This window comes from Grampus griseus (genome assembly GCF_964374135.1).
Source record: "Grampus griseus genome assembly, chromosome: 19".
Lineage (NCBI taxonomy): Eukaryota > Metazoa > Chordata > Mammalia > Artiodactyla > Delphinidae > Grampus > Grampus griseus.
In genome coordinates this window covers 23,411,389-23,438,412 of record NC_139013.1, presented here as the reverse complement: position 1 = coordinate 23,438,412, position 27,024 = coordinate 23,411,389, and the positions used below count along the sequence as shown (strand labels likewise).

The following is a 27,024-nucleotide window of genomic DNA, read 5'->3' as shown; positions in this document are numbered from 1 at the left end:
CCCCGAACTTTGTAAGAGTTCCACTTACCCCAGCCATTACCAACACCCGGGGTTGTCCAGTGTTTAAGTTTTTGCCAAACTGGTGGCATAAAATACCTTGTCATGATTTAAATTTATATTTTCCTTTTGAAGAGTGAAGTTGAATAGCTTTTTTGTATGCTTACTGAAGACCTTATTTCTTCTGACTCTTCAGTATTTAGAGTTTTGTGGCCAGACCATTTTGTTAGAAGATGGGAAAATCTGTGAAAAAGGAATTCACAGTGAGTTAATACAGAAGAAGGGGCGATATGCCCAGCTCATCCAGAAGATGCATGGGGAAGCCATACAGGTGATTTCCAACCCACCCCACTCTCACTCCTGACCCAACGGGGAGGACCACCCCCTGCATCCACAGCTTGTGTTTTCTCCCCAGGGAGTGTTGCAGGGCATAGCAAAGGCAGCAGAAGAGCTACAGGTGGAAGGTCGGGCCCAGACCACTTGTCCAGAAGAGCGTCTCAATGAAAATGCTGGTAAAAGTGCTGGGGAACAGAGTGAGAACCTCTGCCTGCCTGCATCTTCCAGAGGCCCTGGCATTTCCTCCTGGATGAGAGACCAGGCCATGTCACTCATTGAATGGGGTCCCAGACATCGCACATACAGGCTACAGATCCAAGTATCTGAGGGCTGTGGGGAGTGAACTGTGCTGGTCAGGAGGCCTGAAGCGTCCAGGAAGTGAGTATTGGTGGGGAAACAGCTGAGCATGTGCAGAGGCAGAGGCAGGATGGGGGTAGCTTTGACCTTGAGTGGCTCAAATTTAAAACTTTGCAAGGCATCCAGGCCATTAATTCATTACACATTTTTTTTGAGAGCAAAGGTATTGAAAGTTAGAAATGATTTGGGCCCAGTCCTAGGCATCCAGAAGCTCATGGCCTTGCTCTTTTCTGAGACAAGGCAGCAGAAGAGAAAGTTTTACTTTTTTTTTTTTTTTTTTTTTTTTGTGCGGTACGCGGGCCTCTCACTGCCGTGGCCTCTCCCGTTGCGGAGCACAGGCTCCGGACACGCAGACTCAGCGGCCATGGCTCACAGGCCCAGCCGCTCCGCGGCATGTGGGATCCTCCCGGACCGGGGCACGAACCCATCGGCAGGCGGACTCTCAACCACTGCGCCACCAGGGAAGCCCTTTTTCATTTTTAAAATAAGACAAGTTCTGGATTTGAATTCCAGCTCCGCTGCTCACAAAGCTGGGTGACCTTAGCCAAGCAAGTTAAACTCTCTGAACCCTCACTGGCAAAAATAGAGGTAATAGTGCTTACATTACAGGGTCGTAGTGGAGGTTAGAAGAGATCAGGTATAGGGAAGGTCTCAGGACAGTGCCTGGCACATTGTAGGTTTCTGTCACCAATAGAGTCTTCAGCTGCAAAGATCAGAAACCAATTTGGGCAGAAAAAGAATTTATTGGCAGAAAAGGGTGTAGATCACGGAATGAAAGGAAAAGTTGAAGAACCAGGCCTCAGCAACTTTGGGTTCTAAAGTAGCAGGAACACGTACAGAATCCTTTTGAAGCAAACCTACTCCAAACGTTTTTCATCTAGTATAATTTCCCTCAAATTAAAATTTCACGAAGAGAGCCCTCTTCTCCAGGGAGAACTGTGGTGTTGCTATTAGAAGGGAGAGCGTTGGGCAGAAACAACAGATGTCTCCCCCGCAGGGCTGTCTCCTGTTATTGTTGTAGTTGTCATTGGCAACATCTACTGATATCTCCAGGCACCTGGTCTCTCTGCCCTGCTGTAGGCCAAGAGTCTGCTTGGGCTGGTGTCACAACTGTTTTTTGAGGAGTTGTCTCAGAAGTGTATTGCTACAAAGCATCTTAGCAATCATCTATAAGCCCGCCAGTTGTCAGATGAGGAAACAGAGAGGTTAAGTGATTTGCTTGAAGTTGTACAGTATCATGATGATAATTCTGGAACCCAGGTTTTCTAGTCCTAGGTCACTGCTTTCTTCATTCTCTCCTGCCGTCTCTCTCAAGCCACCAAGCCCTTGGGAACCGCAGGCCCTCCAGGGTTTATTGAATGGCTGGCGATGGACCCCCTTTTCAGACTTTGGAACCGGGGCAAACCTGGAAACCCTGCTGGTTAGAGTCAGACTTGGGTGGGGCACTGGGTGGCATCCAGAGCAGAAGGCTTTGCAAGGACTCCTCTTGACCCAGGAAGGAGATACAGGAGATTGGGAGGCATACTGTTTCCTTCTTTTCGCTGATCCAGTGCTAGAAAATCAGCTCACACAGAAGGAGAAGATGGAAAAAGAGTCCCTGAAGTGGAGCATCCACCACCATTACATCCAGGCAGCCGGAGGTACGGGCTGTCAGATGCTCCAGGCCAGGTCTATCCCTGAAGCTGGGTCAGACCAGAATGTGCAAGGTCATGTGAGGTAGAGGGACCCAAAGGGTCATGCCATTCATGAGTTTAACTTACATAATCCCAACCATACTCAACTATAGTAACTCTACCACCATAGTCAATGCCAGAAGTTATGTTTTCATGTGTACTTGGCATTTCAAAATCAAATATGGTAAGACATAGACATGTAAATTATTGTCGCTAAGGGAAAAGTATTGCTATGGATCCCTAACTAAACTATACAATGTTGTAAACACAAAACCAAGTATATGATACTGTGCTTTTTGAGTAATTTAATTTTTGATAGTATTTTGACTCCATGCCAACTTTTTATTCTTCATTGACTTTGGAACCTAACCCTGGGTAAGATGTGTCTTCTCTCTACCTGTCTAGGGGAGGAAGAGGTAGGCTGCACATAGGAGATCACCATCCTCACCCCTTCCACCGTGGGCATCCCTGCAGGACGTAATACAGAGGCTGACCAAAGCAGGGGAGCAGCAAATACTTGTGAAATGCATGAATGAATCAACAAACCAATTGATCTGTATTCAGGAAGTACCTACTATGGACTAGGCTCTGTGCTGAGCTCTGGAGGCAAGGGGGTATAAAGTCACCTAAGAAACTACCCTGTAATCTAGTTGGAGAATTAGGACGTTGCATCCACCAGTAGCAAGAGAGATCTCTGGGACCAGGAATAATCTCAGATATCATCAAAGAGAGGTGGCCCTTGAGTGGAGCTTAAGGAAGGGTAGAATTCAGTAAAAAGAATATGGGCATGGGACACAGACTGGAGAGGTGGATAGAGTGCCAGGGCAAGAGGCAGGTGCTAAAGGATGGCGTGTACCCTTTGTTTTCTCATCCTTGGCTTCCCCACTCACCAGCTCTGTGACTTTGGGCAAGTTACTTCCTCTCTTGGAGACTCAGTAAATGGGGATAGGAATTCCCAATTTGCACAGGGTGCTTTGGGCATTTTAAAGGGAGAATGATGGAGAAGGGAAAGCAGGGGCTCAGTTGGGTCAGAGAAGTGAAAAAGTACAAAAGGCTGGTGAGTGTCAGTGTGATTAGGCCAGCTGTGTCTGTAGCCAGCAAGCTGTCTATCCTCTCACAGAGACTGGGAGACAGAGGCTCTGTCCTTTCTGATGATTACATTTCAAAGGAATGGTTCTCAGGTCCTTAAGAGAGATGCTTCTGAGTTGCAGGAGATACATAGTCACAGCTGTGAGCCCTTCTTAGTAAGTGCTCTGAGGAAGGGAGATCAGGGGCCTGTCATCAGGTCCAGGCTGGAAGAAACAGTAAATTTTCCTGGCAGAGGCATTTTAATGAAGGTGGGGGGAGCTGGGATCCTCTGAGCGACACGCCTTTTCCTCTAGAAGCCATTCTAGAATCTGGTCAAGTCTTTTAGTGCAGGAGTTCGCACAGAGTTGTTCCGTGTTGAGGGCTCTGCGGCTCTCAGCCATTATGTGCCACGTTAACTCATTAACCTTCCCAGCTCATTCTGAGGTCGGTGTCACTGTTTGCATTTTACATTTGCAGAAACAGTGCTTAGAGAGGCTAAGGAGGCTGCCCTGAGACGTGAAGGTGCCTTGAACTCTGTGCTTTGAATCCAGGCCATGTTTTTCCAATGCTTTATTTGGTTAACTTTTGAGTCATTTGTCAGACACAGTTTGATCAGGAAAGCAGGAGCCACTTGAAATATTTAGAGCTTCCAAAGATTTAATACACAAATTAGAGGCTACACAGCCATTGGAAGGGCTGGAGGGGAGAGGGGAAGCAGGTTCCAGTGGTCTCAGAAGCAGGCAGCACTGAGGGAGCTGATCCTTGGAAGGATGCCTGCAAACCACTGGCCGAACTCCATGTCCCACGCACCTGTCCACAGTTGCCACTAGCGTGTGATGGCTTCTCCTCTTTGAACCTTTAGATTTCCTGTGAGTGTCTCTCCTTGGCAGAATCTAACCTCAGACCTCGCTCGCAAGGAGTCTGGCAAACCGAATTCCCAAGCCCTCCCCTGAATTGCAGTGGAGGGTATGGAAGGGGGCAGAGGTGATGCTGGATGATCCTCTAGCACAGATTTCTAACACCACAGAGTGAAGTAACTTATCAACCATTTTCTACCCTGACAGAAGAAAAGAGGCCACATTAGACAGCAGGTTGCCTTGGGACAAAGAGGCATTGAGAGAGGGATGAATGGAAGTCCTAAAGGTTGTGGGGTTGAGTTTAGAGCAGTCAGAGTGGAGTGGGAGATAGAGTGGAGGCAAGAGCTGGAGTCAGGGAGACTGCTGTTGTAGTGGTCCAGGGGACAGAAAATGAGGGCTTAGTCCAGGGCAGGGCAGTGGGGAAGGAGAAGGGAAAAGCAACAGCGCTGAGCAGGGAGGTTGTAATGTATAGTTTCATCTTCTACCAGCTACTGAGTCTTAGGTAGCCCCAGGAAGAAGGATTTTCCTCCCTGCTGAATTTCACCCTGGACTCAGATGGTCTGACCCTCTGAAAAAGAAAACTCACAGTTTTCCTCTATTCACACACAATGTTTCTGATACCCACTGTGCAGGTTTTTCCCAACATCAACCAGTTCTCCAACTCTCTGGACACTAGCTGGGTGTGCTACAATTCAATTCAATTCTGACTCTACTTACCTGGAGTTAGCACAGACCCCACAGGTTAAGGGCTCAGTTCCACAAGACTGCTCCCATTTCAGGTGCCAATCACAAGTCTGACGTTCTGTACTTCTGATGAATCAGCTGTAAATTGGGGATTCCCCTGACTGCCTCTTTGGGTTTGCTAATTTGCTAGGATGGCTCACAGAACTTAGGGAAATATTTTAACCAGTTTTTAAACTAAGGGATATAATAAAGGATACAGATGCACAGCCAGATGGAAATGTACATAGGGTGGGGTCCAGAAGGGTCCAAAGTGCGGGACCTTCTGGCACATGGATGTGTTCACCAAGCTGGAAGCTCTCCGAGCCCCGTGCTTTAGGGATTTTTATGGTGGCTTCAACAGGTAGGCATGATCGATTATTAACTCAATTTCCAGGCTCTCCCCACTTCCCAGAGGATGGGGGCAGAGCTGAAAGTTCCAAGCTTGGACTCATGGCTTGGTCTTTCTGGTGACCAGCCCCAATCCTGAAGCTATTTAGGGGCCCCCAGCCACTAGTCATCCGATTAGCTACAAAAGACTCTCTTATTGCTCCAGAGACCCCAAAGGTCTTAGAAGCGCTTGTGTCAGGAACCAGAGTCAAAGGCCAAATACTACCACAAATGATGCTCTGAGCACCCCCATCACTTAGGAAATTGCAAGTGTTTTAGGAGCTCTGTGCCAGGAATTGGGGACAAAGTCTAAGCATATTTCTTATCATACCACACCCCCTGTCCTTTCTTGAAGACCGATAGCAGTCAAGAGAGCAATAGGACCACTGCAGACCCAGGTGACGTATTGGACAATCCTCAGCTGCCCTTTTGCCAACTGGTGTATGGCCTCAGTGCCCTGTTCGCAGTCTGCATGGGCTTCTGCACCTCGGCGGCTTTCACCGAGGTCGTGAGGAAGGCACCCACAGCGTTGCACAGCAAGCTCTTCAACAAGGTATGGGCCTGGGCACTGGGCGTGGCCAAAGGCTGAGCCCTGACCTTGCTCAACTTTCTTTTTTTAATTACTAGACTTTCTTTTTTTCGTCTACAGAAAAATTGAGCAGAAAGTACAGAGTTCTCTTTTATCCCTCACCACATCCTCAGTTTCTCCTATTATTAATATCTTGCTTTAATGGGGGACATCTGTTACAATTGATGAGTCAATATTGATACATTATCAACTAAAGTCCAGAGTTTACATTAAGGTTCACTCTTTGTGTTGTACATTCTATGGGTTTTGACAAATGTATACTGGTATGTGTCTACCATTACGTATCATACAGAATAATTTCACTGCCCTAAAAGTCCCCTTTGCGCCACCTATTCATCCCTCCCCCTCCCTTCCCCCAGACGCCTGACAACCACTGATCTTTTTTGCTGTCTCCATGGTTTGGAGAATGTAATGTCATAGTTGTAAGTGTATACTGGGTCACTAGCTGGGTGGGAGCAGGCCAGAGAATGAGATAGGTGCATTGAAACTCTCCTACCAGTGGAGGCATGATTGTAGAAGTTTAGTGTCCCTTGCTGGAGGGTCAACCCTCAGCTACCAATGCTGGCCTCCATTGTCTGAGCACTGTCACATAAAGGGCTGTTTATAATTTCCTTAAGTTCCCTTTGAAGTGGGTATTTTAGCCTCATCTTACATATGAGAAAACTGAAATCCCACAAGTGTTATGGTTAGAATGTGTGTTGTGGTTAGAATACCAAATTGTCTGGTATTTCACTACCTCTTGGAAATATCCTTTTTCTCTCTCACTTATCAAGTATTACTATGTGCCAGACTCTGGGGTGGGCACTGGGTTTACAATGGTAAATGAACAATGCAAGTATGGTTTGGGTCATCATGGCCTTATAGTCTAAGGAGGGAGAGGGACAAGAAAATAGGCTGTTGTAATATGGTGTGCAGAGTTACCCATGGGGTGGGGCACACAGGGCCATAAAGACATGATGCACCTAACCCCAGCTTGGTGGTGGTGGAAGGAAGGTAGGAGTCCAAGAAGGCTTCTTGGAGGAAGTGACCTCTATGCTAAGACCTGAGGATGAATGGGATTTCGCCAGTTCAAGATTAAGAGGCGAGCAGAAGCAGAGCGTTTCCAGGGAGCTGCGTGGAGTTCAGGAAGGCTGGAGCTCAGAGCTGTAGAGAGGGGGCTTCTCAGAGGGATCTCGGGAGGCAAGGAGGCCACCCATCAGTCCTTGTAGATTGAATGCAAATTGTGTTTTCATTTTAGGAGGGTGAGGCCAGGGCATTTCCCCACAACTCATATAAAGCAACTGCCTTGGTGGAGCCAGAAGGCAGGAGAGGGGAAATTCTACCCAAGGCCTGGCACTCTTCACCACCTGGCCTGTGGTGGTGACACCAGCTAGCTGGTCTCTAAGTTTCTGACTCTGCATTCCCAGATTCTAGAAATATCTAATGCCCAGGCCTCAAAGAGATATTCTGTATTTTAATTTTAAGAAATGTTCAAGTTTTTTTCATTAGAAAATACATTTCATATTTAAAACATTTTCCTTTTTCTCATCCTTTTATGGCTTTATTGATTTTAAATTTGCCTTTGTAGTTTTAAATAAACACAAGTAAAGGACAAATCTCTGAAAAAATTGGCTCAACTGCAAAATCAACAAACTGCAAAAACAAAAACAGAACCAGATTATTTTGATACTTAAGGAGGCAACCAGAGCCCCTGTGGCTGTGTCCCCACCGTTTTCTTCTAATCCCTCGTGAGAGTGGGCTCTCACAGACCCCTTTCATGCCACAGCTGAGCTGAGTCCTGCTCCCAAGCCCTTCTCCCTGCACCCCGCTCCCCATGAGCGCTCAGCATCCTAGAGAGGGTGATTGTTTTAGTCTTTGATTTGTCCCAGTGATTGTGACAATTCTTTTTGCTTTACTTAGCTCATGTATTTAACAAAAGATTCCGGAGATAAAATTAAAGACAATTTAGATGCAGGAAAAGAAAACAAGGAAGCTCACAGCCGGCCCCTCTGAAGTTTGCTGCTCCCCACTTTAGACGGCAAATGAACTATATTTAGTCAGCAGGATCCAGGTATTTGCCATGAGGGCTGCTGTAAGTAAGGGACACTTCATGACTGAAATAATTATAATTTATTAATAGGCAAAATGTATTTTCTTCCTTTCTCCCTTCTCCTTTCATTGCTTCCTTTAGTTTTGGCTTTATTAGATACTATTAACTTCTATTCATTTCTTTGTTTTGTGTTATGTCTTGAGAAATACATGGGGAAATGAAAGTGGTCAGTGGTCAGTAGGTCCGTGCCTTGACCTTTTAAGAAATGCCTCCAGTGAAGAGCGTGGCTGTGCTGGGGGTGAGGGAAGCCTTGGGAGGCCTGGTCCTGTCATGGTTTTGTTGTTAACTACTTGGGTGACCTTGAGCAAGTCACTAAGCTGCTCTCCCTTCTCTGGGCTTCAGTTTCCTCATCTGTAAAATGAGGAGGATGAACTAGATGGTTTTCTTAGAACTTTTCTAATATGAAATGCTCTTTGATCTCCAAAGGACCTCACATCCAGTGCTTTTAGAGGTCAGGTTGGGATGCCACCTTCAAGAAGGGGCAGTCATGGTTAAAATCTACCCAAGAGTCCATCTTATGCAATTGTGGTGGAATGACTGTTACTAATTTTTGGTGATACTGAGTGAAATGGTCCCATCTTTTTTATTGAGAAAAAAGTAAGAGTAAGAGTCGAAAATAATTGTAAGAGTTAGTATTAATAGCAATACCAGGAGGCAGGTATTGTTCTGAGGACTTTTAATGTATTATCGTTTCCCTCCTTTTTATTTATTTTTTTGTTTTTATTTATTTTTTTTGAACATCTTTATTGGAGTATAATTGTTTTACAGTGGTGTGTTAGTTTCTGCTTTATAACAAAGCAAATCAGCTATACATATATATATATCCCCATATCTCTTCCCTCTTGCGTCTCCCTCCCTCCCACCCTTTCCTTCCTTTTTACTGTTTTTTTTTGTTTGTTTTTTTGTTTTTTCTTTTGCGGCACGCGGGCCTCTCACTGCCACGGCCCTTCCTGCCACGGAGCACAGGCTCCGGACGTGCAGGCCCAGCGGCCATGGCTCACGGGCCCAGCTGCTGCGCGGCTCGTGGGATCCTCCCAGACTGGGGCACGAACCCGCGTCCCCTGCATCGGCAGGTGGACTCCCAACCACTGCGCCACCAGGGAAGCCCTCCTTTTTAAAATAATAGTTTTATCAGGATATAATTCACATACCATGAAATTTACCCTTTTAACTTGTATATTTTTAATATACAATAATATAATATATAATATACAATAATATACCCTTATATTATTTCTTAAAATTTATTTATTTTATTTTTGGCTGAGTTGGGTCTTCATTGCTGTGCACGGGCTTTCTCTAGTCATGGCGAGTGGGGGCCACTCTTGGTTGCAGTGTGCGGGCTTCTCGTTGCAGTGTGTTCTCGTTGCAGAGCATGGGCTCTAGGCACATGGGCTTCAGTAGTTGTGGCACGCAGGCTCAGTAGTTGTGGCTCATGGGCTCTAGTGCGCAGGCTCAGTAGTTGTGGTTCACAGGCTTAGTTGCCCCTCAGCATGTGAGATCTTCCCGGACCAGGGCTCGAACCCTAGTCCCCTGCATTGGCGGGCAGATTATTAACCGCTGCACCACCAGGGAAGCCTGATAATGTACCCTTTTAAATTGTATATTTTAGTATATTTGCAGAGTTGTGCAACCGTCATCACAACTCTGAAGCATTGTTATCATCCCATTTTACAAATGAGGACACGGAGACTCAGAGGGGTTAAGTAACTTGCCCACAGGCCCATAGTAGTAGGTAGAAGAGTGGGGCAGCCCTGGAGTCCAGGCAAATTGACTCTGGAGCCCCTGCTTTTAACCACTGCTCTATGTTGCCTTCCCTGAATACCCTTCAGGCTGCATCCTGTACCTCTTCAGAGCCTGAGGGTAGCTGGCGTCTTCATCAAGTCCCAAGCAAGGCCTGCAGCCAGCCTCATGACCTGGGTTGCTTTTGTCCTTGCAGGTGTCCCGCTGCCCCATGTGTTTCTTTTCACCACCCCAGCAGGCCGACTCCTGAACTGCTTTGCAGGGGACTTGCATGAGCTGGACCAATTCTTGCCCACTGTGGCTGAACAGTCCCTGCTCCTGATCTTGGTGGTGACCACCATCCTGATGATCGTCAGTGTGGTGTCTCCCTCTGTCCTGCTGATGGGAGTCGTAACACTCATTGTTTGCCTTGTTTATTTTAGATGAGTGGGTTCTTTTCGCTTGTGAATGAGGTTTGTGACTTGGGGTATGAGTCTAGGACCAACCTAGAATTGGAGGGTCCCAGAGGCAGATGGCCCAGGTTACTCACTCCCATTTTCGATGCAGAATGTTCAAGAGGGCCATCAATGCGTTCAAGAGCCTGGAGAACTACAGTTCCCCTTTATTTTCCCACATCCTCACCACTCTGCACAGCCTGAGCTCTATCCATTTCTATGGAGAAACTGAAGATTCCATCAGCAAGTGAGTCCCTCTGCTGTCTGAGGGTGATGGGCACTCTGGGGGTGGTGGGGCGCAGGAAGCCAGGAAAAAGAGTATCTGGAAACAGGATCATCTTCAGAAGAATCAGAGAGAGCTCTGTTTTATCCCACTTGTTTCTCCGAGCCTCCAGAACCTCATCTGGAAGATGGTGCTTATAAGAATAAAAAATGTAAGTGATATGAAAAATGCTTGTCAACCTTAAAGATCTGTGGCTATGGGTTTCTGTGGTGGCGCAGTGGTTGAGAGTCCACCTGCCGATGCAGGGGACACGGGTTCTGCCCCGGTCTGGGAAGATCCCACATGCCGCGGAGCGGCTGGGCCCGTGAGCCATGGCCGCTGAGCCTGCACGTCCGGCGCCTGTGCTCCGCAACGGGAGAGGCCACAACAGTGAGAGGCCCGAAAAGATCTGTGGCTGTTATATACATATATCAATATAATTAATGGTAAGATGTGTTACTGTGTTAGCACTTACTGCATTGGTTTTCTTTTTTCTTTCGCTTCCAAACAGGCATCTAAATATAATAAAATAATAAAGAACAAGGGCTCTCTAAATAACACAATTTTCTTCACTATTCACAGCCACAGATTTGCCTTCTAATGTTTGTTGCAACAAACAAACAAATCCTACAATTGTTGCTGAAGTTTAATTGTGTAACATAAACTTATCTACTTGTAAAGATCAATCAAACATGGTCTGTGCTGAACTACAAGAAGCTTACCGTCTAATGGGAGACAGGAGACACAAACGTATGTTTTTGTAATAAGACAGTGTTGAATATGATAAGACAGCATAGGAGAGGAGCAGGTAAAATGCCCTGGGGGTTCAGAGGAGAAAACGACGACCCACATCTGGGGATCAGGAAAGGCTTCGGGGAGGAGGCAGCATCTGAGGTGGCCTTGAAGCCTGGGAAAATTGGGGCACGTGAGATGGTGTGTGCTCTGTTGGCTGAAATATTGGATGAGCCATGGTGCCAGCTCTCCCAGTGGCACTGGAGAGACCCAAGGACTGCGCAGACACTAGGACTAAGGGATCCTGGAGTGACACATTCATTCGGTCAACACTGAGAACCTACCGGGATACAGCAGTAAACAAGGTGGAAAAGTACAAGGAAGGGATCACTCCCCTTCACTCACTCACAAATCTGGGCATGTATTCACTCTCATTGGCCCAGTTGCGGTAACTTGCCCACCCTGGGCCAACCATCAAGGCCAGGGGGAGAAAACTGCTGATAGGCCTAAATCGGTCAGAGACCACTCCTAGATCTGGGGTCAGGTGAACTCCATGGCTGAGAAAGGGGTAGGAAGGAATCCCCCCAATTTTCTTTGTTGGCTCTTTGATGAGAGTGGGGAGCTGGATGCTGGAGGAAGCAACCAGTGCCCACCTTGGGAAACCCTGGGTTAGACAAATACATGTGGCTTTCAGGTTGTCCTCTCCTTCTCAGGTTTAAAAGGCTGACGGATGCACAGAATAACTACCCGCTGATGTTTCTGTCTTCCACGCGATGGGTGGCACTGAAGCTGGAGCTCATGACCAGCATGGTGACCTTGATGGTGGCCTTGTTCACGTTTTTTGGAGTTTCCTCTGCCCCCTATTCTACAAAGCCATGGCTATCAGCCTTGTCCTGCAGGTGAGGGAGGGACTCTCAGATGGCAGGTGGTGGCCAGTGGTCTGTGGTCAGACTCAGGGGTCCACGGGACTTTGATCACACCTTGGGTTTTGGCCGTTTGTGACCTTACGAACGAGGTGCTTGGCTTTCTGAATCCGCAGCTTTGTTCTGGTTCCTCGTCACCTTTGAACTGAGAAGTCTGTATTTAAAGGTGTTTAACGGAATCATAGAATATTGGGATTGAAGGGGAGTCCACAGACAACAGAGTCCAACCCTCCTATTGTGTAGATGGGGAAATTGAGGCTCAGAGAGGGGAAGGAGTTGTCTGAACGGACAGAGCGTTAGAAGCAGAGCCAGGGCAAGACCTCTGACCTTTTGGTTTCCTGTCTGGTGTGTTTTCACTTTACTATTAATACCCTGATTCAGTTGTCAAACTTTTCTGAGGTATCTGGGTGAGGGAGCTGCGGAAAATGTAGGTTTCCCAGTCCTCCCCTGGAGCAGGTCTCTCAGACTTCAAAGTGTATAGGCTTGAAACTGAGCACTCGGCCCAGCCTGCCAGGCTGATTCAGCCAGGCCCGTGGGGCTGACAAGAGGGAGCATAGCTGGAGGGATTCGGAGTCAAGTCCTTGCCGGGCGGGGTCTTGGAATCTAATTTTAAAAATGGGCTCTCAGGGGGACTCTGGTGTAGCAGTTGGCAGGCCTCATGGTCTGACTTCCTCCATGCCAGGCAGTGGGGCCAAGGTTCATGTCCAGAGTCCTGGGGAAGGGCTCTCCATGAAGGCCAGATGCTGGCTCAGGGAACCCTGGCCGTCCCCTCCCCCAGGGGTACTCATTAACTATCCTCTCTGGATGCTTTCTCTCTAACTGGGCTTAGGTCTCGTGTGCCCCACGCTGAGGCATCCTTTTGGGTGCCGAGGGGCTCCCGTGTGCTCCTTGTTGAGCCCTGTGGCAGACATATGTTTGCACACACATACGGTGCTGTGCCCACATGCCCATGCCTGTGTGCAGACCCTTCCGAGGGCGCACGGGCCACGCAGGAGGCTGTGCAGTGTTCATGCCCACAGACAGCTGCCCCGTGCCATAACCAGTGTACTGGGGAGCTTGCACTGAGCCCGCGCCCTGCTGGGTACTTGCTGTGCTTTCTTCCATTGAACTCTTGCCACCTTCCGTGAGATGCGGCCAAGCAGTTAAGAATGTGTGGTTTGGAACGTGCAGGTTCACACCAGGCTCTGTCCATTATCAGCTGTGTGACTTTGGGGAAGTGTGTTACCCTCCTTATGCCTGGGATTCCTCTTCTATAAAAGGGAGATAATAAAAGTTCTGAAATCATGGACTTGTGAAGAATGTATGTAAACTTGAGGGTTCATGCATGTTAAAAACCTTGGCCCAGAATAAGTGCTGGATAAATGTTTGCTGTTATTGTTCCCAGCTTACAGATAGGAAACTAGAGTTTCTGGAGTTAATTTGCCCATATTCCCACAGCTGCTGAGAGACAGATTTGTCCATGGTGGGGCACACTCTTCTCTCTCTCTCTCTCTTTCTCCCTCTCTCTGACACACACATACATAAGCACACACTCGGCCACGCACAAACACATGCACACATGCCCCAGTGCAGAGTTGGCCCTGAGCCTTCCAGAACTCTGGGGAGAGGCCCCACACTGGAGTCCTGGGGGACGCAGAGTCACTAAGGCCAGAGATGCCCCTGCCTGCTGCACCCTGTGCCCAGGTTGTCCAGTGCTGGTGCAGGAAGCGGGTGGAGGCTTAGCTCTCCCAGGAGCACCATGCATACAGGTGTCCACTCAAGGTCGACCAGTTGTCCCACCACAGGCCACCAAGGAGGAGCTCCGCCTGGGGGTGTGATGATGTCAGAATGACCCCAGGTTCATCCTTTCTTCTCAACATCTGCTGCCCTGTTTGAGTGTCTCATCTCTATCCTGGGTAACAACCTCCTAGCCTCCCTGCCTCGCCCACCCCCGAGCCCCTTCCCATCCACCTTCTACACTCTTTCCCAGAGTGATCTTTAATTCTAGTTTTCCTCATGTTACTGCCTTGGTTAGAACCTCTAGAGACTCCCTGTCTCCTTATGCACCAAACCTAAGCCACAGACCTACATTCCAGGCCCTCAAATCGGGCCTCAGACCCCACGTGCACTCTCTCCTCTGGTCAAACTGGTACTTTGACTTCTGCGCGCACTCTTGAGGAAATTCGGGCTTTGGGAGGCAGGTATCACACACCATGTTGCTTTGTAGCCCTAAGAGTTTCTTAGTAAATATTAGAGATGTTTCTGGTTGCAAGCCAAAGTAAGCCAAAGAACCAGTTCAAAACGGCCTTGACAATCTGGCAACTTATTATCCCATGTGACCGGAAGGCTGGGGTAGGGCTGTTCTCTGTTGGCTAATTTACTGGCCTAGCATGAACCCATGATCATTTGATCTTTCTGCTCTGGCATTCACGCCTGATTTTTGTCCTCAGGATTGTCTACTCAAGTTCACAAAATGGTTGCTGAAGCCCCAAGCAGCACATCCTCACCCAGAAACTGCCAAAGACTGGAGAGTAGATAATTTTTCCATGTGTCCCCTTGTAAGAACAAGGAGTAGCTTCCTGGAATGCTCGCATCTGAGTCTTCCTTGTGCTTTGTTGGCCAGAGCTGTGTCATGGCTCACTCCTAAACCAGTCATTGGCAAGAGGAGAGAGATTAACATGAGTGGTTTGGAGTAACCAAGCCTTCCTGGAATTCCAAGCTGTAGACACCTGAACGTAACAGAGGATGTGTTAGCAAGGAAGGAAGAGGGGAGCAGCTGTGGATAGGCAATCAACTGTGTCTGATATCCCTTCCCAGCTCAGTGTCATTTCAGGATAGTGACCCCTTCTCTGACTTATATAGGCTTTCCCTCCCTGGCCTCCCTGGTCCGTACGTGCCCTTTGCTTTAGCCGCAGTCAAATGGCCTGCAGGGTCCTGAATGTATGCTGCCACTGTACTACTGTCAAGACTTTGTCCCTCTGTTAGGAACACCTCTCTCCACCTGTGTTTACCTGGCTAAATCCCACCTCTCCTTAAAAATGTAGCTCCAGTGCCAACTCCTCCAGGAAGCCTTCCCTGTGGCCCTTGTCTGGTGACTGTCCCCTGGCCACGACGGTGCTGTGGGCTGACTCTGTCGTGCTGCCTTCTCTGCTGACCTATCTCCCCATCCAACTGGGCACTCCTCGAGGGCAGAAACTGTGTCTGTTGCACTTTAAGCATGGAGTCTGGCCCAACACCTCCATGAGAGTTTGTTGACTGACTGTATAACGGAGTTGTTGCCCAGCACCTTCTGCATGGCCGGGGGGGTACAGAGCATAAAGACTGGGCCCCCATCCCAGCTCTGCCTTCGGCTTCCAGGTGATTCTCTGTGTACCATTTCTTCTATTTGGACCTCCATTTCCTCATCTATAGTGCCTCCAATTCCCAAGAATCCCTGAGACACCTCTTAACCTGGGTTTCCCTGAAGGCAGAGCCTGAGACAAGGACTCAGATTCAGGTAGATTATTTGTGAGAGGCTCCTTGGAAAGACGACCAAGGGAACAGGAGCACGAGACAGGGAAGGAGGAACTGCACCATGAGAGTGTGTCATTGAGGTCACTGTCTAGGTCATCAGCACTCAACTCCCAGGATTGTCCCCCAAAGGCTGAGAGACAGGAGACTTCATCTGCTGGTTCTTTTCCCTGTTAGTTGAGGGTTGCTCCCAAGGGCCATAACTCCTGTGTTTCTGGGCTGCACATGGGCTGAGTGGGCTCCTGTGGTGTGGATGAACGTTTTGAATGGAAAGCAGAGGGTTCCTGAGGTGGAACGGGGTTGGTAGGGTTGCTCGCCTACAACTGCCCACCACAGCTTCAGTGAAACTTAGGAGTAGCCTCAGGGGGGGCGCCAGAGGTACCTGCTCCATCCCTACAAGGGAAGTTGCCTTGGTTTGAAGAGTTGCTCGGGAGGAATGGCAACTCCCAGTCTTCAGGAATGGAGAGAGCCTGAGCTCACCCCCACAGCCTGCTAGCCTGATGCTTCTCCTTCGTTCCAGCTGGTGTCCAACTTCCAGGCCTGTATCCGGATTAGTTCAGAGACAGAGGCGTACTTTACAGCTGTGGAGAGGATGCTGCAGTACATGAAGGTGGGACACAGGTCTGGGCTTTATGCAGGGAGATCTAGAAGGCTCACATCCAGCCTGGGGCTCAGCTCCTGTGGCCTCTGCAAGCCCCAACACCTCAGGGGCCCTGAGATTTTCCCAGGAGGCAGCTGGGTTCCTGGTCCTTCCTCCCCATCTCCCCTGGAACTGTTCATATCATCTCTCAGAAGCTCTTCCACACCCCTTGGCTCATTTTGACCACATCCCTCATGGCATTCTTGGATGTAGAGGGAATGATCTGCCCTTTTTAGAAGTGAGGGGTTTGCACAAATATAATGATACTAATGATGACAATAATGATTGTTATTAATATTGCTTCTATTTATGTCCTAGTATTTAAGAGCCCAGATTTTGGAGCCAGATCACCTGGGCTCAGGTCTAAGCTTTGCCGCGTGAGTCAGCTGTGTACCCTTGTGAATTACTCAGCCTTTCTGCTCCCCGTCTCTGAAATGGGACAGATCACAGTATCTACTTCATTGGGTTATTACAAAGATTAAATAACATCACATGCAAATCACTTAGCATAGTGCCTGACCCATAGTAAAGGTTCACTATAATGATATGTAGATTATTTCATGGAATCACAAAACAACTTAAGGAGGTTGACTGAATTATTACCCCCAACATCCAGAGGAGGAGACTTTCCTCCCAATACACCCACCGTGCTCGATGCAGAGCTGTGGGCTTGGAGCCAGGCAGCCCTGGGTTTGAGTCTGCGGTCGTCCACTCACCAGCTGTGGGGTGTTAGCATGTCATCTGACCTGTTTGAGCCTCTATTTCCTCACCTGTGGAATCATCCAAAATTGCCTACCCCCTAGGATAGGGATCGAGAGAGATTAAGTCTGCATGAGGGCTCTGAGCTATAAGACATGCCCCACAGGGGTGAGTTAGCTCTGCTGTCCTTATCATCGTTATTCTGGATTCTGTTTCTTTAGAGTCTCATACAATAAATTAGAGAGAGTTTTCCATGTTAATAACAAGGGGACTAGCTATATGGTTTCTCACTCTTTAGGGATAAAATCATGTGCATTTCAGGTGATTGGGGGTGGGATGTTCCTCTTGGGGTGTCCTCTGATCACATGGTGGTGGCTTGACCCTGGTTCAGGGCAGGCTGGGGTGCATCACACACCCCACAGCTAGAGACCAGTGGGTCAGCAGGGGATGGGCAGAGATGGAGGATAACTACTGATTTCTTTTTCTTTCTTTAAAAATGAGATGTGTGTCTCTGAAGCTCCTTTACACATTGAAGGCACAAACTGTCCCCATGGGTGGCTGCAGCATGGGGAAATCACATTCCAGGATTATCAGATGAAATACAGAGACAACACGCCTATTGTCCTCTACAGCCTCAACCTGACGATTCATGGCCAGGAAGTGGTGGGCATCGTGGGAAGGATGGGCTCTGGTGAGCTGAGTGCCTGGGGCACCCCCGTCTTCATTGTTGGCCTTTGGGTGTCAGACCTGTTTTCGGACTTGTGCTTACTCAGTGACCCCAAAGATATTTATTGGGCCCTCACTTTGTGTTGGGAGAACAAAACCCAAAGTCTCTGCTGTCATGGGATTCCAGTGGAGGGGACAGACGTTAATGGTCATCAAATAAGGAAATGAGGGAGGTGACTGACTTGGTGGTGAAGGCCGTGGGGATGGAGAGGGGTGTGTTACGGAATAACGGGGTTGGTGGGCCCTTGAGCTACAGTGGTCTGAGCTCTGAGGCCAACGTCTGCGGGGAGACAGGAAGGGTGAACAGGGTGCAGGAACGAGCGCTTCCAGCAGGGGGCGTGCAGGGCTCCGGCTCCTCTAGTCCTCCTCCCCTCCCCCTCTAGACCTCTCTAGTCAGCCTCCTCCTTCGCCACCTGTCTCTCCCCACTTCCTTTCTTCTGGTTGACTTCTTTCCTCTCTTCCTCTCCTATCACTTTTGGGAGGTCTGACCCTAGGGTCATCCCGTCCCACATTCTGCGTTGTTCAAAGACAGCGCTCAGACCCCAACCTTGTGTTCCCGGGGCTGCCTCTCCAGGTAAGCCCCCAGGATGACTGGAGCCTTGTGGGTCTCTGCCTCCTCAGGCCCCTGCAGGCCTTGCACTACTGCAAGGTGAAGAGTTCCCAGCTATATTCTTTCGTGTGTTCTTCCCTTTCTACTTCTTGCCCACAGTTGGGTTGAGAGGACTGGATCTGACATAGAGAAGCTCTCAGTAGAGATGGTCCAATTGACTGTATTCATCCAGTAGGTATTTACTGAGCACCTACTATATGCCACGCATGGAAACACAAAGGTGAACAAGACACATGGCTGCCCCTCACACTGACCTTATCTTTGAGAGCAGAGGTTGAAAACTCAAATGCTTTTAGGGCCCAGCAAGTAACAAAGATGCATGCAGTGGGCCTGGGGTGTGATGAAAGGAGGGTGGGGAGGGCAGCGCACTGAACTTGAAGGCTGTTCTCTCTCAAGGAAGCAGCTACACTTGGCTCCAGCTGCCTATTGCCCCGGGAGATATGGGACCAGTGTTGCCAGTTCTACTGACTTTCAAGAGAAGCATGCAGTTTGAATTTTTGCATATTGGGCCTTTGGATTTTTTTTAAATGCTGGCAAAGAATTTGAAAAACAACAATAACGTTGTGTGTGTGAAACAAAACATATGTGTGGGCTGGATTTATCCAGGGGCTCCATTTGTGCCTTCTGGTTGAGGCAGTAACAAGCTGCTCGTGGTTTTGGGCACCCCTTGGAGGGGAGACTCCGGGCCTCTTCTGCCCTCTCAGCGCTCATGATGACGAGGAACAGGCCACGGTGGGGGTGGGTCAGGGCTGGATGCCAGGTCAGACCTGTGCTACCCCTCCTGCAGACTCAGGAGACGGAACCCCACAGGCTCCATCTCCTTGTTCTTGCCCCACAGGGAAGTCCTCCCTGGGGGTGGCTCTCTTCCGCCTGGGGGTGGCTCTCTTCCGCCTGGGGGTGGCTCTCTTCCGCGGGCCGCATCCTCATCGATGGCGTGGACATCTGCAGCCTCAGCCTGGAGCACCTGCTGTCCAAGTTCTCAGTTATCCCTCAAGATCCTGTCCTGCTGTCGGGGACCATCAGGTGAGTGCTGGGCCGAGGCCAGCCTCTCCGGGGCTGGGCTGCCTCTGGTCAGCTGTGGCCAGAGCCTCAATTTCTGGGCCTCCGCTCTCTCCTTGCACACAGGGCCTCTCCTGCCCACCTGACCCCCCTCTCCGAGATGTTCCTGAGGATTGAATGAGGCCCAGATATACACAAGAGCACTTTGTGAATCATGATGTCCTAAACAAAAGCCAGGCATTTTTTATTTTTAAAAAATCTGATGGGATTGGTCAGATTTCAGGTCACTATTAGCATTTGCCCTGTGGCTCACCACATCCTTCCACGTATGGATGTGGTTCATCCTCTTCTCTCACCCACTGGGTAAGGCCGACCGGGGCGTTCAGGCTGGATGTTACGATGCACTTTGCAATCCAGGCAGTCCCGTCAGTGAAGCAGGCAGAACTGGGTCCCTTAACCTCCCCTCCATACTTTCTATTTCCTTGGAAGTCAACTCGGGGAATAAGCTTCATCCAGATTAGTGCTGCTGCTTGGTGCTCGCTAACTTGTTCCAACCCAAGGCATGGAGACTGAGGAAGAATGAGGCATTAAAAATGAAGCTGAGGGCTTCCCTGGTGGCACAGTGGTTGAGAGTCCGCCTGCCGATGCAGGGGACACGGGTTCGTGCCCCGGTCCAGGAAGATCCCACATGCCGCGGAACGGCTGGGCCTGTGAGCCATGGCCGCAGAGCCTGCGCGTCCGGAGCCTGTGCCCCACAACGGGAGAGGCCACAGCAGTGAGAGGCCCGCGTACCGCAAAAAAAAAAAAAAAAAAAGAGAAGCTGGACCCCACGTTCCAGGGATATTTAAGTGGCATTCTTAGAGGCAAGAGGATAACTTACCCCAGAGCTCTGATCATCCGTTTATTTATTTTCTCGTTGTTCATTGATTCCTTCATCCTTTTACCCACTTAATTTGCCTTTTCTGAGCCTCTGCCAGGTCCAGATATTGTGCTAGGGACTGGGGACACTTTGATGAATGATTACTGCCCGTGCTCCCCCCAGAAGTTCACAGTATAGTTGTGGGTGGGGACGTTGTAGAGATGTAAGACCCGTCAAATTATAATACAAGGAGGTAATTGCTAGATCAGAGATATGAACTAAGTGCTAAGGGAGCCCACAAGTAGGACAAATAACTCTGCCTGGGGGAATCCAGAAAGTCTTCTTAGAGGAGGGGGGTGGGCATTTGAGTAGGGTCCTGAAGGATAAGTAGGAGCTTGCCTGGCAGTAAAAGGGGAGAAAGTCTTTCCAGGGAGAGTGCATAATATGTGCACAGACAGAGAATTTTGTAATGATTGTGTTGTTTTAGAGGAGTGAGATAACATTTAATGATAGATTACTGTGTTAAGGTGGAACTTGGCCAAATCTATGGTGCCAACGTATAGGAGAAGTAAAAGTAGGAATTAACATTTATTGAGCATCTATTTGTGCCAGCCCCATGCTTTAATATTCTGTGTCATTTAACTGTCACAGCAATCCTATGAAGTAGGCACTGTTATTAACCCCTGTTTATAAGGGAAGAAACTGAACTTAGAGAGGAAAAGTGAAGGAGACACACACATAAATGGTAAAGATGAGATATAACCACAGGTAGTCCAACCCCTTAACCAGCGATGGCCTCCCCCTTGCATCAGGAAGAGTGGACTGGAGTACAGGAGACCTGGGTTCTCTGCCCTTTAAGGTTCCATTTATCTCTGAGTATCTTTGATCCCAGCCTGTCTCTCAGGCTGACTTGTGGTGTGACCTTGAACAAGTCACTTAACACTGATAAGCCATAATTTTCTCATCAATACAAGGGGTATATCCGTCTCATGGGGAAGAGGATGTCAATGAGCCCGTCTGTGAAAATGCTTTGGAAACTATCAAATATCATGCAAATAGGGCATTTTACCTTCTGCTTCTTTAATGCAATCTAGCTCTACACGCAAAATGTATGTGGCTGCCAGAACTGGGGAAAGATAAAGCAGAGGTTAAGAGCGGGTTTCAATCGGGACTCAGTGGTTGCGTAACAGGGAAGGGTTTGTAATGTTTCCTATGCCAAATGCCAGTGCAAACCTTAATAGGTATAAAGTCCAGTTAAATCCCAATCTGATGTCAGTCGCCTGGATGATCAGTTAGGATTCTTTCACTGCAAGAGACAGAAAAAATGACCTTATACTTACTAGAATGGCTATAATAAGAAAAGAAAAAAGAAAAAGGAACATAAGTGTTGGTGTGAATGTTGAGAAATTGGAACCCTCATGAACTATTGGTGGGAATGTAAAATGGCACGGGCACTGTGGAAAACAATTTGGCAGTTCTTCAAAAAGTTAAATATAGAATTATCATATGATCCACCAACTCTTGTTCTAGGTATATACCTAACAGCATTGAACACAGGGCTTGTACAGATATTCGTATACCCGTGTTTATGGCATTATGCACAATAGTCAAACGGTAGAAACAACCCAAATGTCCATCAGCAGATGAATGGATAAACAAAATGTGATATATACACACAATGGAATATCATTCAGCCATAAACAGGAGTGAAAATTTCATATATGCTACAACATGGATAGACCTTGAAAACATTATGCTAGGTGAAATAAGCCGGACATAGAAGGACAAATATTGTATATTTCCATTTAAATGAGGTACCAGGAATAGGCAAATTCATAGAAACAGAAAGTAGAAAAGAGGTGACCAGGGGCTGAGGGAGCGGGGAAGAAGGAGACTGATTAATGGGCAGAGTTTTTATTGGTGATGATGAGTTTTAGTGGATTGTTCCATGACATTGTGAATGTACTGAACACCACTGAATTGTACACTTACAAATGGTTAAAATGATAAGTATTATGTTATGTATATGCTGACACACACACACACACACACACACACACACACACACACACTCCAGGTGGCTTAAGCTAAAAGGGCCTCTTTTGGCTCACGATACTGGGAAGGCCAAGGCTGATTCAAGGGCCCAGGGTCCCGCTCACTCTGCCTTGGCTTCATTCTTGGGCTCCCATGAGGGCCCTGGGGGGGCGCCATGTGTCCCACTCCCAAGACAAGATGGTTGCAGCCTCTCTTGCTCAGTTAGTGAGAAAGAACAAGCCCCCTTCCTGGTGATTGTTGTCAAAATCCTGAGATACACTCTGATTGGTTCCCTTCCCACCCCTAGCCAATCACTGTGGCCAGGGAGTACCGCGTGCTTGTTTGCTTTTAACTGAGTCCTTGCTCCACCCTGGTGCTGGTGGTGAAGCTCCAACTGGACCACATGGGCTTGATGGCTGGGGAAGAGGTGGCCCCCAAACAAGACTTGGGGGCTGCTGTCTGAAGAAGGAAGGGGTACTGGGAAGGCACAAGAAAGACCATTCTTCGGAGTTCAATGTGCTTCTCTGGACCCGGTAATCCAGCTCTAACCATCCTTGGTCACTTGCTGTGTGGGGGGCAGACCACTCAATGGTCAAGAGTGCTTCTTGAACACTTCTCTCCCTCTCCTGAGGCAGGTTCAACCTGGACCCTTTTGACCACCGCACAGATGAGCAGATCTGGGATGCCTTGGAGAGGACGTCCTTGAGCGAGATGGTGAGTAGCGGCAAGTCTGAATTCTTGGTGTTAGCCTGATGGTCCTCTGGGCTCCGCTCATTCTGCGTGGATTAAATCATCTCACGGGAGGAGATGGTTTGGGATCCCTAGATAAAGCATAGAGGTTGATGACACCAGCAGTAAGCCAGGTATGTTCCAGCTCAGAGGGCATAGCAAGGGCAAGGTGGGTACGGCTTTGTCCTTCCGATGCTTACATTCAGGAGAGACGCTTTCAGACAGAGGCAAGTGCTGTGTAGGTAGTGTTGAGACCTGCAGACTGCAGCGAGTGGCCAGGCAGGGCCTCTGTAAAGATGCACATTTAACCGAGACCAAATACTGAGGGGGCAGCTGTGCACCAATCTTTGAGGGAACATTCCAGGCACAGGAACTAGCAGATGCAAAGACCCTGAGAGGGGAGGGAGACAGGCACAGTTGAGGAAGAGAAAGGCCAGTGGCTGGAGTGTAGAGACAGACAGACGGGGGTTTGGGGGAGTGTCAGAATGTGACAGGAGAGGTACGAGGAGATTGGTCAGGGCTCAGCCCACAGTGGTGCATGGGAATCTTCCCCAATATCACAGATCTCAAAGTTGCCGCAAGGCCTGCAGGCAGAAGTTGTGGAAAATGGCTCGAACTTCTCGGTGGGGTAGTGGCAGCTACTCTGCATCACCCGGGCCCTCCTCCGCAGCTCCAAGGTGAGAGCTGGCAAGGCGTGAGGGGTCCAGGGGATGCCTGGCATGGGAAACACACTGGCTCTTTCTCCCTCGGGCACATGGGACTCTGGGTGCCATGCTGGGTTCCGTCCACAAATCTGAGAAGGGTTTGCTGTGTCACTTTCTGCCATTCCATGCACACCTGCCTGGGGAGGGGGGAGCTTCCCCACCTGGGCCTCTGGATCCTGGCATCCCGACTGCCACAGCCAAGCCCCAACGCGCTTCTCCTACACGAAGCCACAAGGCTAGAAACGTATTCACTCAAAACTGCCCACTGTACTTTCCTTTTAAAACTTGGATGCAGGATACTCCCTCATCTTTATTAGAATTGAGAATCAGATGACAGCTGTTCTGGGGCAAAATGATATATATATTTAAAGTTTCATCTGACAGTGTTTTTTAAGGTTTCCCAAATATTTCACCTGTAATTTCAGGTACTACAGGGGCTAGTTAGGAGCCAACTTTCCCTGACAAGTGGGGTGATACGCACACACATACATACACACACTTCACACGCACACGTATGTACATACTTGCACACGTATACACATGCACATGCAACACACAACATGGTCAATTAATGAGCAATGCAAAAAATGTTGTTGCGGACTCTCAGAGCTGTGGGGAAGAGCAGGCAAAGCTCAACAGGGCCAGAAGCAGGGAGAAAGTTTCAGAGGAGGGAGGACTTGCCCCCTCTTGCTAAGACAGAGGAGTGACAGGACTTGCGGTATGTATGTAGCACTTTCTTCACCTCTCGGTTCCGTATTTCACAGTTACTTAGCCACTTGGCTTGAAAACTGCTTTCTCTATATAGTTTCCCAAATTTGAGTCATCACTTAATGGTTTTTGTCATATCTGCGTACCACCTACCCTATGATTTACTCGTGATGACTTCTTTTAAAAAACAGCCTCATCTCATACGGGAGCATTTGTAAAATCACACTTTCTGTGCCAGTTAGATTTTTCTAATGCATATTGTTAACGAAAGAAATACAAAAATGTTAAAGTAAAAAGTACCTTTATCCATATACTGGCTACACCATTTCCTGTGCCACCCAGAGTGTGTGCCTGGCCGCCCCCCACTTTGGGGAACATTGCTCTACGTTAATTCAGACAGACAGGAAGCTGGTTCATAAAACAAGAAGTTGCCACTGGCACATTTTCATTTTTAAGAACTTAATTTTCTGGTCACTAAAAAATAGTTAGCTCTTGGTTGAAACAACATTCTCTTCATAATGTGATGATAACTTAGAACTCAAAGTCCGTTCTTTTTTTTTTTTTTTTTTTTTTTTGAGGTATGCGGGCCTCTCACTGTTGTGGCCTCTCCCGTTGCGGAGCACAGGCTCCGGACGTGCAGGCCCAACAGCTCCGCGGCATGTGGGATCTTCCCGGACCGGGGCACGCACCCGTGTCCCCTGCATGGGCAGGCGGACTCTCAACCACTGCGCCACCAGGGAAGCCCTCAAAGTGGGTTTTGAACCTAGTCCAAAGATCTCATTTTCCAGCTAAGGTACTTGGTGAACTAGTGGTAGACCCAGGACTAGACCCAGGTCTCGGCCAGAGGAGGCTGCCTTCACCCCCGTTTCGTACCATCACATCATCCTTATTGATGAAGCCCCAGCCTCCACTGACTTGGAGACGGACACCCTGATCCAGCGCACAACCCGTGAAGGCATCTGGGGCTGCACAGCGCTGACTATCGCACACCGCGTCACCACCATCCTCAACTGTGACCGCATCCTCGTCATGAGCAACGGGAAGGTGAGGGGACACCCCTGGGGCCACTGGGAGGGTGGCGCCCAGGCCGGTGCCACAAGAGGCCTTCAGGTCCCTCAGGACCAAGCTCAGCTGTGCCCCCGCCCCCTCCCCTCCTCTCTCCGCCTCCCAGGTGGTGGAGTTTGACAGGCCTGAGGTCCTGCAGAAGAAGCCCGGGTCCATGTCCGCAGCCCTGCTGGCAACAGCCAGTTCTTCGCTGAGCTCAGGAGAAGGGAGACCGCAGTGAAGGCTGGTAGCCGAACCCATCACGGTGCACGGGAGTTGCCTGGGAGGCTGCAGCCTGCGACCTCCTTGGCAGAGACAGCTGCTTCTCTGGAAAGCAGGGCTGGAACATGCTTGGGGTGCTGGTGATGGGAGGGAAAAGGACACTGAGGGAGCAAAGCCTAGAATAGGGTACCTTGTGGCTCCCCAAACCTGAGAACCCCTGCACCACTGAAGACCGTGGGGTCAAATGACCATGTGTCTCTTTTTAAGTGATACATTGAGGAATCTCGTAATAATGGTAAAGCTTATTAATAATAGTTTCCTGATCGGTGTTAAAAGTTTTGCAAATGATATACTGACGTTGTAAAAAAAATGAAAGAAAAAGTCACATTCTCAGTTCTGCTTTCTCTGTTAGCTGGTACTCATTCAGCTACAGGGAACAGAAACGCTCTTAAGTTTTCTGGTAAAAGGGACTTTATTAGCTCATGTAATGGAAAGTTCCAGAAAAAGTTCTGGGTTGAGTGCCAGTATCAAAATGATGTCTGCCTTGCAGACTCTGCCTTTCTTCTCTCAGCTCTACTTTTCTTTGCTTGGCTTCACTCTCTAGGCTTCTCTCCTCATGGTGACAGTATGGCTGCCAGCAGGTCTAGGCTCACGTCCCACCAGCTCAGTACTCCCGATCTTCTTTCTCCGGGGATTCCAGCAGAAGGTCCAGGGCTAAATCTCACTGGGCCAACTTGGGTCATGTACTAATCCCTGAACCAGTCACGTGCTAGGCTGCTGGAATACAGTGATGGGCCAGGCCTGAGTCACACGCTCACACCTGGGCCTGGGGATGGAGTCAGCTGCCCTGAATGAATCACATAGACAGAGAATGGAGGAGGTTGTTTCCCCAAAATAAAATTGGGGTGTTCTTACTACGGTAAGGGAGAATGGAAATAGATGCTGGACAGGCCCAAAACAGTAGCTGTCTACCATATGTTTGTTTACTAATTGGAGCATAGATGGGTGAAATAAAGAGTTAATTTATAACATATGCCAACTGGAAATAAGATTATTTGTCGCCCCTCCTGGTTATAGATATATATAACTAGAAAAGGTAATTATTTTCAATTTACTTCTAGAGAGGCCTCATTGTTCGGGGGGAGTATGTTTCAAAGCACTTTCCTTTTGTCTTCAGATTAGTGTCCGATTTTGCCATAAGAAAAATCAATTCCATAAACAAGTATTTCTGTTGCACTGGGGTGGGTGCTGGGGATGTAACGCCATGAGGTTCCTGCCCTCATATAATTTGCCCTCCAGAGAGTAAGTAAACAAGTAAACAGGAGGTTCCAGAACCAAGTGACAGGAGGCAAGGACAGGGTGCAGGAGATGGTGGCAGTCAGAGCAGGCTT

General features: G+C 48.6%; 2 protein-coding genes across 2 annotated transcripts in view; both read left to right on the top strand.

Annotated features, from left to right (window-relative positions):
- LOC309837334 (ATP-binding cassette sub-family C member 12-like) overlaps positions 1–27,024 on the top strand; it is a gene marked incomplete at both ends in the record, with an annotated part of 145,672 nt that overhangs the window by 34,994 nt on the left and 83,654 nt on the right.
- LOC309836604 (ATP-binding cassette sub-family C member 11-like) lies at positions 231–25,652 on the top strand (the record flags this gene model as incomplete). Its single annotated transcript, XM_082676716.1, is given in 19 exon segments — positions 231–260; positions 413–509; positions 2,241–2,330; positions 2,769–2,779; positions 5,754–5,951; positions 10,016–10,040; positions 10,043–10,241; positions 10,366–10,500; positions 11,961–12,109; positions 12,112–12,146; positions 16,180–16,269; positions 17,500–17,689; positions 19,173–19,237; positions 19,239–19,357; positions 22,862–22,940; positions 23,519–23,584; positions 23,588–23,632; positions 25,247–25,411; positions 25,539–25,652. Coding segments are annotated over 19 exon segments (1,902 nt in total).